The 15,730-nt window shown below is 38.7% G+C and overlaps 1 protein-coding gene across 1 annotated transcript in view; it reads right to left on the bottom strand.

The window, feature by feature from the left end:
• mmp25b (matrix metallopeptidase 25b) overlaps positions 1–10,257 on the bottom strand; it is a 55,337-nt gene extending 45,080 nt beyond the window's left edge. Inside the window, exons 1-6 of the mRNA XM_062056469.1 lie at positions 10,070–10,257; positions 9,301–9,530; positions 9,005–9,229; positions 1,963–2,045; positions 1,734–1,890; positions 1,560–1,633 (exon numbers count right to left, since the gene is read on the bottom strand). Coding sequence (XP_061912453.1) covers positions 1,560–1,633; positions 1,734–1,890; positions 1,963–2,045; positions 9,005–9,229; positions 9,301–9,406 — 645 coding nt within the window. The 5' untranslated portion in view covers positions 9,407–9,530; positions 10,070–10,257. The remainder of the gene's footprint in view (positions 1–1,559; positions 1,634–1,733; positions 1,891–1,962; positions 2,046–9,004; positions 9,230–9,300; positions 9,531–10,069) is intronic.
• Between the last annotated feature and the right edge of the window lie 5,473 nt (positions 10,258–15,730).

Below are 15,730 nucleotides of genomic sequence, written 5' to 3'. Positions count from 1 at the left end.
CGCATTACACTTGCTTTTTTTCTTTCTTCATTACTGATTACTGCTCACAGCAGACTTTATGAGAGCCAACAAACATAATAAAACATCACTTACTGTACAAGGTCTGCTGTCATTAGGATGCGGACTGCTGGGATGTTCATATAGTCCAATTTAGATGAAAAATGTCTCACAATCTTCGCGAAGAAACGGGCTGTGGGCGGGGCACCGAGTGTATTTTTGTGTCGTTCTTGCCAGTTCCGGGTCCTAAACGGCTGTCAAAGTGTCCCAACTTGTTGGATTATATTCTAAGCCATCTACTTTCCAGGTGAGAGGCCTGATTTATGATCTACAATAAACTTCCAGGGAGCTGAGGGAAGCGAGGAAACAGCAGACCACCCGATGATGTAAACATAGGGACACACGGTAGTGATCACGTCACCACTATAAATAGTTTGTCTGTGTTCGCACTTATAAAAACGACATCACTGATACTTGGTTAATATTCAAGTCTCGAAATGTAAATGGAGTATTGTTGGCGCTTTTTGAATGGTTATTTATTGGATTTTATGGGCAGAATAGAGGAGCTCCCATTGGCTCCGCTGTAAGCAGACTTATATATATATATTTTTTTTAGATAATTTTTTTTCAAAGGGGACAATGCAATTTCATAAAACACATGATTACACATGGTTAAAAAAGCCAGAATTAGCCAGAAGTCTAGTTTTCATCTGTAGTCCCCTGGCCATGATGTACAAAAGGCAGTAACATTACAATTTAAAAGAAAAAGAAAGAAAGAGAGAGAAAAATAAAAAAATAATATGACAAAGAATAAAATACAACATCACAACATAACATTTATCTTAGCATCAAAACAAGGTAATATTTTAGTGCTGGCAGCTGTAGGCGTTGATAAGCCACATTTTAAAAAAATTTGTGAAGGCCTTGTAAGTTGTGACCAGTTTAACCTCCTCAGGTACTGAGGAGGTGTATTTAAGTTTATTTAATATTTAGAATGCATTTTAAAAAATATATCCATTGTCATGTCTCCCATAATGATTGTGAACGATAAGCAACATTTTTAAAACAAAGTGCAGTTCCCCTTCCAGCCCTATGAACCCTGCCTATCAATAAGCGAGAAGTGGTACTAATTAGCTAGTACTATGCCATTGTTTTAATGTTCTATGGGGCTGTTCTCATTAAGCCCTATTAAATCTGCCTAGCAACACGTTTGAATGGTAATGTGTCATGTTTTTCATTGGTCTATCGGGCGGTTATCATTGAGCCTCTATGAATTATTTGCAATTCCATAAATCCTCCTGCTGAGCTTGCTAAAAAGTACAAAATATGATTTCAATTAGTTTTATAATGAACCATAAATGATTGTTGCATGTGTGAAACATAAAGTGAGTTTTAAGTGGTTGAGTTATTCCTCATTAACGCCACTGGTCAGTTCCAGAATTCAGGAAGTCAGGCTTAAAATTGCTGATTATTGGTTGTGTAAAAGTAGACGAGGAGTATCGTAAGGTGTGCCCCCGGAGGATGTCGTTCTTTGCAAAGTGCTGATATAGGATGAATCTAACCTGGACTCCAGATGAGAAAACTGACAGCGAGCTGTAGCTGGGCAGCGACGACTCAGCCTGACTCAACATGGACCCTGGAGGAAAGTCGAGAGAAAAAAGGAGAGAATCCTTTGTAAATTATAAAACAGAGATATTGCAACGATGCTGTTTTAATGCAAATAGAATAGCATTTACCTGAACTGCTGCCGTGCTGCTGATGATAGACGGATGTGTTGAAGGAGGTGGTTAGGGGGGCTTGGCTCTGAGAACAGGAAGTAACACCTCCTGACCTCCTTTGGTTGCGCAGCTTCTCCTCCCGCCTCCACTTGGCTCTCCGGTTGGAAAACCACACCTTGGAGGGTTGATCTCATGTTATTCTACAAACAAGATAGACATGAAAGATGAAGGGGTCCAGCGTGCTCACCTGTATCCTGGCTTCAGGTAGGTCAATCTTATTGGCCAGTCTCTCCCTTGCAAAGACATCTGGGTAATGTGTCCTTTCAAACTCTGTGAAGCAGATACAAGTCGTGCAGCGTTGAGTACAAAAATGCAAGAAAAAGAACCGCATTTTCCTTGGGATAAGATTCAATTAAATCATTACCTACAGTACGTGTTTTTGATTTTTTTTCAGTTTCCTGCATTATATCACTGTTGACTAATTAAACGTTCCGTGGGAAACACAAATCAAGGAGGCTGAGCAATGTATCCTTACAACCGTTTTTGAAATATTTATCTGTTGCACTTTGTATGAATTATAGATGGTGATGGAACATGCGGAAAGTTCAAATGAAGGGACTCAAGATGAGGAGCTGCCTAAGCATTTTTATTTCAAAGTGGGGCTCTGAAGTCCCCACAGGTTTTCTACTTTTGTCATTAACATTTTTGCTCCTAAAAAGGACATGGTTTTTTTTATTTATTTAATTGTTTTTATTCGACCACACTTCCTGTATGTGACGATGTTATTTTAAAATGATCATTCCTGTTGTCGACAAATGCAAACCTGCAAAAGAACCATTTTTTGGTTTGTGGATATCATTGACATAGGTACAATCTATACTGTAGCTACAGATAAATGATAAATGGGTTATACTTGTGTAGCGCTTTTCTACCTTCAAGGTACTTAAAGCACTTTGACAGTATTTCCACATTCACCCATTCACACACACATTCACACACTGATGGCAGGAGCTGCCATGCAAGGCGCTAACCAGCAGCCATCAGGAGCAAGGGTGAAGTGTCTTGCCCAAGGACACGACAGACGTGACTAGGATGGTAGAAGGTGGGGATTGAACCCCAGTAACCAGCAACCCTCCGATTGCTGGCACGGCCACTCTACCAACTTCGCCACGCCGCCAGATACATATGTTTATGAAAGCTATCTTTACTACTAAAAGGGCAAAAATATGTCAACATGCATCCCTACTGTAATGCCTGTGCTGTTACTTCTCTGACAAACACGCCACATGGTGGCGTTCTCATTAATCAGGACTGACTTGAAGCATTCTCTACAGAATAACTTTAGGGTGTTGAACACAATTACCGACTAATCTGGTACACCCCTGTAGGGTGTCAAATTTGAGCAAGATTGGTTGACTTCCTGTATGTGACGATGTTATTTTAAAAAGATAATTTCTGTTGTCGACAAATGCAAACCTGCAAAAGAACCATTTTTTTGGTTCGTGGATATCAATGACATAGGTGCACCGGCACAATCTATACTGAAGCTACAGATACATATGTTTATGAAAGCTATCTTTACTACTAAAAGGGCAAAAATATGTCAACATGCATCCCTACTGTAATGCCTGTGCTGTTACTTCTCTGACAAACACACCACATGGTGGCGTTCTCATTAATCAGGACTGACTTGAAGCATTCTCTACAGAATAACTTTAGGGTGTTGAACACAATTACCGACTAATCTGATACACCCGTATAGGGTGTCAAATTTGAGCAAGATTGGTTGACTTCCTGTATATGACGATGTTATTTTAAAATGATAATTTCTGTTGTCGACAAATGCAAACCTGCAAAAGAACCATTTTTTGGTTCGTGGATATCAATGACATAGGTACACCGGCACAATCTATACTGAAGTTACAGATACATATGTTTATGAAAGCTATCTTTACTACTAAAAGGGCAAAAATATGTCAACATGCATCCCTACTGTAATGCCTGTGCTGTTACTTCTCTGACAAACACACCACATGGTGGCGTTCTCATTAATCAGGACTGACTTGAAGCATTCTCTACAGAATAACTTTAGGGTGTTGAACACAATTACCGACTAATCTGGTACACCCCTGTAGGGTGTCAAATTTGAGCAAGATTGGTTGACTTCCTGTATGTGACGATGTTATTTTAAAAAGATAATTTCTGTTGTCGACAAATGCAAACCTGCAAAAGAACCATTTTTTTGGTTCGTGGATATCAATGACATAGGTGCACCGGCACAATCTATACTGAAGCTACAGATACATATGTTTATGAAAGCTATCTTTACTACTAAAAGGGCAAAAATATGTCAACATGCATCCCTACTGTAATGCCTGTGCTGTTACTTCTCTGACAAACACACCACATGGTGGCGTTCTCATTAATCAGGACTGACTTGAAGCATTCTCTACAGAATAACTTTAGGGTGTTGAACACAATTACCGACTAATCTGATACACCCGTATAGGGTGTCAAATTTGAGCAAGATTGGTTGACTTCCTGTATATGACGATGTTATTTTAAAATGATAATTTCTGTTGTCGACAAATGCAAACCTGCAAAAGAACCATTTTTTGGTTCGTGGATATCAATGACATAGGTACACCGGCACAATCTATACTGAAGTTACAGATACATATGTTTATGAAAGCTATCTTTACTACTAAAAGGGCAAAAATATGTCAACATGCATCCCTACTGTAATGCCTGTGCTGTTACTTCTCTGACAAACACACCACATGGTGGCGTTCTCATTAATCAGGACTGACTTGAAGCATTCTCTACAGAATAACTTTAGGGTGTTGAACACAATTACCGACTAATCTGGTACACCCCTATAGGGTGTCAAATTTGAGCAAGATCGGTTGACTTCCTGTATGTGACGATGTTATTTTAAAAAGATAATTTCTGTTGTCGACAAATGCAAACCTGCAAAAGAACCATTTTTTTGGTACGTGGATATCAATGACATAGGTACACCGGCACAATCTATACTGTAGCTACAGATACATATGTTTATGAAAGCTATCTTTACTACTAAAAGGGCAAAAATATGTCAACATGCATCCCTACTGTAATGCCTGTGCTGTTACTTCTCTGACAAACACACCACATGGTGGCGTTCTCATTAATCAGGACTGACTTGAAGCATTCTCTGCAGAAAAACTTTAGGGTGTTGAACACAATTACCGACTAATCTGGTACACCCCTATAGGGTGTCAAATTTGAGCAAGATTGGTTGACTTCCTGTATGTGACGATGTTATTTTAAAAAGATAATTTCTGTTGTCGACAAATGCAAACCTGCAAAAGAACCATTTTTTTGGTACGTGGATATCAATGACATAGGTGCACCGGCACAATCTATACTGTAGCTACAGATACATATGTTTATGAAAGCTATCTTTACTACTAAAAGGGCAAAAATATGTCAACATGCATCCCTACTGTAATGCCTGTGCTGTTACTTCTCTGACAAACACACCACATGGTGGCGTTCTCATTAATCAGGACTGACTTGAAGCATTCTCTACAGAATAACTTTAGGGTGTTCAACACAATTACCGACTAATCTGGTACACCCCTATAGGGTGTCAAATTTGAGCAAGATTGGTTGACTTCCTGTATGTGACGATGTTATTTTAAAATGATAATTTCTGTTGTCGACAAATGCAAACCTGCAAAAGAACCATTTTTTTTGGTTCGTGGATATCAATGACATAGGTGCACCGGCACAATCTATACTGTAGCTACAGATACATATGTTTATGAAAGCTATCTTTACTACTAAAAGGGCAAAAATATGTCAACATGCATCCCTACTGTAATGCCTGTGCTGTTACTTCTCTGACAAACACACCACATGGTGGCGTTCTCATTAATCAGGATTGACTACAGAATAACTTTAGGGTGTTGAACACAATTACCGAATAATCTGGTACACACCTATAGGGTGTCAAATTTGAGCAAGATTGGTTGCAAAACTTTGAAGTCATTTGTCTAATAATTATACAACTTTGAGCACATCTGTATTTCACGTAAGCTAGAAATGTCTTCCAAAGGGAGGCATTATTAAATTCACCCAGAATAACTCTGTTTCGTACATGATGCTAAAAATGAGGTAATTTCCCATGTAGCAATTTAGCACATGCTTAACAAATCCATATTGCACACACCCCATAAATTAAGCCTGTCCGGCAAATTGTTCTAATTGGCTTGGTTATAATTGGCGTCTGTGTCAACACATGATTGTTATTGTGCCTCGGCCGTGCACTGAGGTCAGTGTACCTCATTAATGTCATTTGCACGGAGTGACCACACTGATACACTTCCACTCGGCTGCACAGTGGACATTGCGTCCTTATTTCGCTGGAGGGGCCCGCTGCAGCCATATCCAGTCAAGGGTGGGATTCTGATGCCTCTCTCTGGCTTTCTCTCTCTATGTGCATATGAGCAGACTTATCTTACTGCATAATGCAGTTGCAGTAATGATGCTTTATCAAAACTCTGTTTATGCAGCCAGGGGGCCTTTTTTGGGAGAACGTCCAATACTGTAGTTGTGGTCTTAATTTGTCTTCAGGAGCAACCGGGGTTGATTGCTGGAAGTGTGATAGTATGCTCTCACTGGACATTTAATTAGGGATGCCTGCACAATTTAATAACAGTACTCAAAGTGGTATTCAATTACCAATGTTCATGTTCTGGTTTTTGCCCAAAGAGACCCTTTCTAATGCCCAATTAAGTTAATTTAGGATAATTTAAAAAAAAATAAAATGCTCTCAGTACGATGTGGCGCATTGGTAAATTAGTACCTGACTTGAGTTGGATGTCACTCGATTGTGCGCGTGTACCTAATGTTGCGGCAAGTATGTATATATCACACTAGAAAAAGACAATGTTGTGGCCAGTATGTACAATAACCCTACAAATACACAATAAGATTTGGGCCTCTATACAAACTACTTGCATGTCAAAACAATATTGGACCATAAATAAATAAAAACCTGAACACAATGATCTTTTTTTTTTTTAAACAAAATTGAGCATTGTATCTTTTTTTATACAGGTCTCATTCGATTGTGCATGTGTACCTAATGTTGTGGCCAATGTGTACAATCACAGTTTGAAACAAACAATACCATTTGGGTCTTCACACAAACTACCTGAAGGTCAAAACAACATTAGACTGCAATTTAAAATAAAAACTGAGCATTAATAAGTTTTTTAATACAGGCCTTGTATCATATCACATTTGATTGTGCGTGTGTACTGTGATGTTGCGGCCAGTATGTAAAATCACACTAAAAATAGACAATACAATTTGGGCCTTTACTGCCTGTAGGTCAAAACAACATTAGACTCAAAAATACAACTGAGCATTATTATCTTTTTTGATAAAAGTCTAGTATTAGATCTCCTTCGATTGTGTACGTGTACCTAAAGTTAATGGTTGTTGTAAAAACTATCCTACAATAAGACAATATGATTTGAGCCTTCAGACGAACTACCTGCAGGACAAAACAACATTAAAATCCAATTTAAAATCAAAACTGAGATGTATTATCTATTTTAATACAGGTCTTGTATTAGATCTCGTTCGATTGTGCGGGTGTACCTAATGCTGTGACCAGTGAGTAAAATCACAGTACGAAAAGACAAGATTTGGGTCGTCACGCAAACTACCTAGAGGTCAAAACAACATTAAAATCCAATTTAAAACCAAAACTGAGATTTATTATCTATTTTAATACAGGTCTTGTATTAGACCTCGTTCGATTGTGCATGTGTACCTAATGCTGTGGCCAGTAGGTACCATCACAGTACGAAAAGACAAGATTTGGGTCGTCACGCAAACTCCAAGCAGGTCAAAACAACATTAGACTGCAATTTAAAAATCAAAATTAAAGATTGTAATCTTTTTTTTATACAAGTCTTAAATTTAATCTCATTCGCCTGCAGCCTGTTTCCCCTAACAGGGCGATCCAAACTTTTCCACATCAAAGTTAATGAATGCAGGGGCCATCTTTCAGTTTCAGTTTCAGTTTCAGTTTCAGTTTATTTCGAACATTCATATAATACAATGTAATGCAACACACAATTCCAGTTGTTTCATTACAGCACGTCCGAAAAGGAGTACGAAGAAGCAGAGCTTATTTAATCCTACCCCTTTTCATACCATAGCAATTTTATCCAATTTCCTTGTTCTCTGTAACAGAACAGTGAACAAATATATAATAAATAAATAATATACCATAGTAAGCATACAACTATTAAATACATAAATAATCTTTGTCTTAATAAAAACATTTTTTTCTAAAAAAATTTCAAGATGTTCATCATAATTCCTATTCTGTGTACTTTGTGAACACGTGTCGTTTGAACAGTCTCTTAGAGTGAATCATATTGGTGCTTTGTTTTATTTCTTTACTTAATCGATTCCATAATTTAATTCCACATACTGATATACTAAAGGTTTTAATTGTACGTGCATACAAATGTTTTAAATTTGATTTTTCTCTAAGGTTATATTTCTCCTCTTTTGTTGAGAAGAATTGTTGTACATTCTTGGGTAGCAGGTTATAGTTTGCTTTATACATCATTTTAGCTGTTTGCAAATGCACCAAAACATTGAACTTCAATACATGTGATTCAATAAATAAAGGGTTTGTATGTTCTCTATATCCAACATTATGTATTATTCTAATTCATCTTTTTTGTAACACAGTTAGTGAATGAAGTCCACATTTGTAGTTGTTTCCCCATATTTCTACACAATAACTCAGATATGGTAACACCAGCGAGCGATAGAGAATATGAAGTGATTTTTGGTCTGGAACATGTTTTGCTTTATTCATTATTGGCGTGTTTCTTGCTACTTGATGTTGTATATTTTTTACATGATATTTACAATTCATATTAGTTGTTTCCCCATATTTCTACACCATAACTCAGATATGGTAACACTAGTGAGCAGTGGATATTTATCACCTTAGCTTATTTGAGCACAAAACCGAATCAATGTAGGTCAAAATATATGTTTGTATAATTTATCTAAAAAAAAAGCAAACAGCTTTCAGTCGCCTGACATTTCAACATTTGATAATGGAGCTTTATTTCTTTTGGGGGCGCAAATAGCCTCCAGGCAGCACTTTGGAGGCCCTTGCCTGAAGCCAATGCAACACGCTGTGAGTCAGGACGAGCCGACTGACCGTAAAGCATGATAGCGACGTTTGCGTGCTGTGTCCTGACCTTTCTCCAGCGCCTCGATCTGCTCCTGTGTGAAGCTGGTGCGGTTCCTCTGCAGCTTCCGCTTGAGCTGCAGCCTCAGTTGCGACTCCTCGCCCTCGTCCCTCTCCACGGGCACGCCTCCCCCTCGGCCCGGGCCTCCTCCTCCTCCTCCTCCTCCTCCTCCTCCGCCTCCTACCGCCTCACCTCCCATGCCGCCTTCCGTATCCAGTAGGCAGCCCTCGGACACTGGGGGACGGGGTGAAAAAATGGCCGTGGTGAAAAGTCCTTTTCAAGCGTCTCTTGTAAGAAGGTCTCACCTGTGCTGTGTTGAGTCTGTACACCGGTGGGGTCATGGTACCAGTTGTTAGGCCCGCTCCAGTTAGAGCCACTCTGCAGGTTGAGCATGGTTAACTTCTCATACATACTACAAGTGTCCCGACCACCATGGAGAGCAAAGCAGCAGTCCTGCCGTGTGTGCGTGCTCGCCCCCTGTTTACTGTCACTTTGGGCTCCTGGCGCCGTCCCTTCGATCCTCCGACTCGTCCTCCTGCAAGGGGGGGGGGGGCGGGGGGGGGGAAGGAGCGAGGACGACGACAAGAAAGAGGAGGAAGGAGGAGGGGTTCATATCGCATGAGTTCACACATGGTCGGCATTGTGGCGAATTAGCCTCATGATGACAGACAGAAATGGAGTTAGTTACATGCCGGCTGTCGTAACGTGTGTGTGTTATACATTGGAATGCTGGTATACCTTTGGGAGCCAAGGTACATTAGAAGCCACTCTGGAAGCCATGACATTTATTATGCTACTGGCTTTTAGCTTTGCTGATAACGCCCGGCATGCATGGTAGACATCCATTAGGGTTCGGGGTTAGAAGAACTCCGCATAAAATGGTGTCGAAAGTCAACACTCGTATCATTGTTTGCGTCCAAATTCAACACACTTTCGTCTCGTCGTATCTTTACCCGATGTTTTAGATGCTTTAGATAGAAGGACGGCGGTGTTGACTTTCCGGCCGAATGTCAGCGACCCCAACATGGACCCGTTGAACTTATCATACGACAGAAAAGAAAGTTTGCAACTTACAATGAGTGTCAAGGCGAAGGGGCGTCCCGCGTCTACCTTGATGACCCTGATCCCCCCCGCGTTCCCCTTGTTCTCCAGCTTTGTTGACAATACCGTGTGCGAACATGCGAGGGTGCAGAGGAGAGAGACGGAGGGAGTGGAAGAGGGCGGCGGCGCGGGAGGGGAGGGTGCTCTGGAGAGAAATGCGTCTGCGGGCGCTCTTGTCCTCGGAGCGATGGCGAGGGAGAGAGAGAGAGAGAGAGGGATGGAGAGAGAGAGGGAGGGAGAGGGAGGGAGAGGGCCACCGAGGGGTGACAATGTGAGTCAACATCAGTGTCAAGTTTGAACTTAATGCCAGCAAGAGGAGGAGGGGGGAGGCGCGCACACAGAGTCCAGCATGAGGCGCACATAATGGAGATAGAGCAATGATGAATACATGATGGGGTCACATTTTCAACACATCATGTCAATATAGTTGGAGGAGTATGAATACTGAAACAGAAAATCTTTATTTTTTATTTTTTCCAAACTAGAGAATCCTTAAAGGCCTACTGAAACCCACTACTACCGACCACGCAGTCTGATAGTTGATATATCAATGAGGAAATCTTAACATTGCAACACATGCCAATACGGCCGGGTTAACTTATAAAGTGCAATATTAAACATCCCGCCACACTTCCGGTTGAAAACGTCTAGATATGATGACGTATGCGCGTGACGTGAACGGTTGATACGGAAGTATTGGTACCCCATTGAATACAATACAAAAAAGCTCTGTTTTCATTTCAAAATTCCACAGTATTCTGGACATCTGTGTTGGTGAATCTTTTGCAATTTATTTAATGAACAATGGAGACTGCAAAGAAGAAAGTTGTAGGTGGGATCGGTGTATTAGCGGCGGACTACAGCAACACAGCCAGGAGGACAGAGATGGATAGCAGACGCGCTAGCCGGCGAACTCACCTTAACTTCCTCTGTCTCGCCGACCGCGTCTGTGATCGGGTGAAGTCCTTCGTCGCACCGTCGATCGTTGGAACGCAGGTGAGCACGGGTGTTGATGAGCAGATGAGGGCTGGCTGGCGTAGGTGGATAGCTAATGTTTTTAGCATAGCTCTGTGAGGTTCGGTTGCTAAGTTAGCTTCAATGGCGTCGTTAGCAACAGCATTGTTAACCTTCGCCAAGCTGGAAAGCATTAACCGTGTATTTACATGTCCATGGTTTAATAGTATTGTTGATCTTCTGTCTATCCTTCCAGTCAGGGATTTATTTATTTTGTTTCTATATGCAGTTAAGCACAATGCTATCATGTTAGCTCCGTAGCTAAAGTGTTTCGTCAATGTATCGTCTTGGAGATAAAAGTCACTGTGAATGTCCATTTCGCGTTCTCGACTCTCATTTTCAAGAGGATATAGTATCCAAGGTGGTTTAAAATACAAATCCGTGATCCACAATAGAAAAAGGAGAGAGTGTGGAATCCAATGAGCCAGCTTGTACCTAAGTTACGGTCAGAGCGAAAAAAGATATGTCTTGCACTGCATTCTAGTCCTTCACTCTAACGTTCCTCATCCACGAATCTTTCATCCTCACTCAAATTAATGGGGTAATCGTCGCTTTCTCGGTCCGAATCGCTCTAGCTGCATTGAAAACAATAGGAGAATGTGAGGCGCCTGTCAACTGACTACGTCACGCTACTTCCGGTAGGGGCAAGGCTTTTTTTTTGTCAGATACCAAAAGTTGCGAACTTTATCGTCGTTGTTCTCTACTAAATCCTTTCAGCAAAAATATGGCAATATCGCAAAATGATCAAGTATGACACATAGAATGGATCTGCTATCCCCGTTTAAATTTTAAAAAATCATTTCAGTAGGCCTTTAAAAACGGTACTAGAAAGTGCAGTGTAACGTCTATCCAGCGTTGAAGTATGTCAGTAGCATCAGACATGAAAGAGCAGTTGGAAAGATGTGGGGTTTTTTTAAAAACGAATGATGAAGATTTCTTGGATGGACAAACCGAACAACGAGGAGGTTCGACAAAGAGCTGAGAGAAAGTTGGTAAAAGTGATGGCCAATGAGGTTCTTAGGACATGTGATCAGAAAAAGGTGGTATGGAAAAGATAAAGGGAAAGAAGGGTAGAAAGGCAATGGATCTTATGGGTGACTGGCTATAGCAGAAGGAGGTATACAGTAAAACATCACAAAGTGGAGTTTGTTGAGAAAACACGAAACAGGAATTTGTGGCATTCCATGATCACCATATATATTGGGATATATATTAATCGCTATATAGGGATATTTTTTTTGGAAATTTTTTTACCAATGTAATTCCATGCATGATTTAATTAAAATTAAATTAGAAATTAGAATTAAATAAAATCAGGTTGCACACACCAACGCAGTTTTATTGTCCAGCAATTGACATATTTGGGATTTATTTTAAACATGCACTACAAAATATTTATCCCATTGTCATAGTTAAAAAATAAATGAAGAACATACTATATTTCAATTTACAAGTAGTGCAACTTGCTCAGAAAGTATTTCCTTTTGATATTTCATTAAATTAATTGTATTTACTCTACTTGTTATAATTCCACAAGGGGAAATTCACTCTTTTAACTGTAAAATTAAATAGTAATGAACTAATATTTGTAGTATTATTAATAAAGCAGTCATAATACACAGCAATTATTTATCCACTGCATGAGTTTGAGACAGTGTGTACATAACTAAATTAGATTAAATTAGATTAAATTCTCAATAAAAACAGAAATATGTATATACATCTAACAATAACTGACTTATATGAGGTTGAATGGTTTAAATTAAAGATGATTTGCCACAGTAAATGTATGTTATTCTTTGTTTGTTTGGCCTTCACCTCATCTTTAATTAATGAGCAGGTGTTTATTGTGTGCGTGACTTCATTCATTTAAGTAAGCAGGCACAATAGTTAAAGACGCTGCAGGGTAAAGTAGCAAATAATAATAATAATAATAATAATAATAGTAAAAAATAAAAAACGCTTTGCTTTGGTGTCCAGTCAAAGTCAGAAACCACAAACAAAGGAACCAGGCTGAAGTAGCACCTACTTAAACTTGGCCACACACACACCCACACACACATGCACACACACACACACACACACACGCACGCACACAAACACAAAGGCCTGATGTGAGGTGCAACTAATGACGCAGGTATGACGGTATGTATGCAGCATCAAGCAGCGCGGTTTAAATATATCTCTTAGCTGGAAGATGGAGGCAGAGGCTAGAGATGGAGGGAGCCAAGAGGAAGTATGTGACTTTGGGGTGGGTGCAGGGGCTCAGGGATGGGGAGTGTGCCAGCTTGTTTTATTTCCGGTTGACAAGACTTTGCGCTCCCTTTCTCTCTGTCGCTCCCTCTCTCTTTCATACTCGCCTATTCTTTCTACGCCTCTGCACCCCACCCCACCACCGTTGCTATCCTCCACCTCTTTCTCAGAGGTTCATCACGTTCACAGCCTCTTAAAGAATCAAGACGCTCTCATATCAGATAACATTACGCCATTGTTTCTTTAGTTGTTTCTTTCAACCCTGTTGTATACACTTGACACTTGACCTTAAGCTTTATGGCTCAACCAAAGTGTAATAATTAGATCTATATTTGGCTGCATTTGATCTACTAAAAGTGCTCTTAAACCTGCAGACTGATGTGTATATCATTGCATATTTTGTGCAAACATATGTTTCACCAAGTAGGTTATATTTCTTAATGAGTTAGATGGTTTATGCAAAAACAAAACCTTAAACTTTATGAGAAGGAAAAAACCCTCACATGTTGGTGCTGATCTTGGTAGATTAAAGGCGGAAAAGTCATAACCTGGAAATGCACCTTTATCTGGATGTTCACCATTTTTGTTCTTATCAGAGCAAAAGTACCACAAAAAAAGCTAAGTATATGACTGTTATTTTTCAAATTATTATTTTTTTTCACATTCATCTCGAATCCTAGATCACAGGTGTTAAACTCAAGGCCAGGGGGCCACATCATTTTAAGTGGCCCGCAAATGTATTCGTTCTTTACATTTTGACAGAAAAAATATATGTACTGCATGAAATTGCATACATTTTATACTTTTATTATCAACCAATACTGCCTCAAATGTTATATTATATATCATAATTATTTATTTATTTTACCTTATCTATTCATTTATTTATTTGTAATATATTTTGTTGGATTGAATCTATGTTTGCATATATGTGTGTGTGTTTATATCTGTTGTAGGCACTAGGGGACAATTACCTTGGGAACTGAGTAGGTGGGTACTGTAAGGGTATTGAAGATTAGTAATTGATATTGGGTTTATTATGTTACATATTGTAAAATGTGAAGATGTCTCAACTTGTTGTTGCCATGATTCACTATGCTGTACAGTCTGCAAAATTCAATACAAATATATATATTTTTAAAATATATATATATATATATATATATATATATATATATATATATATATATATATATATATATATATATATATATATATATATACAGTATATATATATTAGGGGTGGGGGAAAAAATCGATTCGAATTCGAATCGCGAATCTGACGTTGTGCGATTCAGAATCGAATCTCATTTTTAAAAAATCGATTTTTTTAATTTTATTTTTATTTTTATTTTTTTATTTTTTATTTTTTATTTTTTATTAATCAATCCAACAAAACAATACACAGCAATACCATAACAATGCAATCCCTCATTGACATTATCATTAGATATTAAAATAAAAAAGAACAATAGTGTCAGAGTGGCTTACACTTGCTTCGCATCTCATAAACTTGACAACACACTGTGTCCAATATTTTCACAAAGATAAAATAAGTCATATTTTTGGTTCATTTAATAGTTAAAACAAGTGTACATCATTGCAAACAGTTGATAAAACATTGTCCTTTACAATTATAAAAGCTTTTTACAAAAATCTACTACTCTGCTTGCATGTCAGCAGACTGGGGTAGATCCTGCTGAAATCCTATGTATTGAATGAATAGACAATCCTTTTGAATCTTGGCAAAAATCTTACCCACACGATTATCAAATGTAATAGGAAAATTAATTCATACTGACCAAACTGGCTTCATGGAAGGTCGACAATCTTCAGACAATACAGGGAAATTGTTTAATGTTATTTACTATGCTAGAAGTCTCCCTTATCCCACAGCAGTATGTAGTGTTGATGCGGAGAAGGCATTCCACCGCATAAACTGCTCATTTATGTTTTGCACATTACGTAAATTTGGATTTGGAGATAATTTTATACAATGGATTAAGATGCTTTATACAAGGCCCATGGCATCAGTCAAAACCAATAATCATATTTCAGAACATTTTTTGTTAAAAAGAGGAGTAAAACAGGGATGTCCTGCATCTGGATTATTATTTAATTTGGTTATTGAACCCTTAGCTGCAAAAATAAGAAGTGAAAATAATATTCATGGTATAAATATTGGCTCTCAGTATAATAAGCTATCGATGTATTGTGACGACATAATTTTTTTTACCTGTCACATGTTAACTCCTGTCTTCTTTATATCAATAATGTCATCACTGAATGTGGCTGTTTATCAGGGTATAAAGTTAATTGGGACAAATGTGACATATTACCACTTAATAAACACTGCAAGAAATTACA

Source organism: Entelurus aequoreus, linkage group LG08 (genome assembly GCF_033978785.1).
Source record: "Entelurus aequoreus isolate RoL-2023_Sb linkage group LG08, RoL_Eaeq_v1.1, whole genome shotgun sequence".
Classification (NCBI taxonomy): domain Eukaryota; kingdom Metazoa; phylum Chordata; class Actinopteri; order Syngnathiformes; family Syngnathidae; genus Entelurus; species Entelurus aequoreus.
Note: the sequence above shows the minus strand (reverse complement) of the source record. Positions and strands in the feature narration are given on the sequence as shown.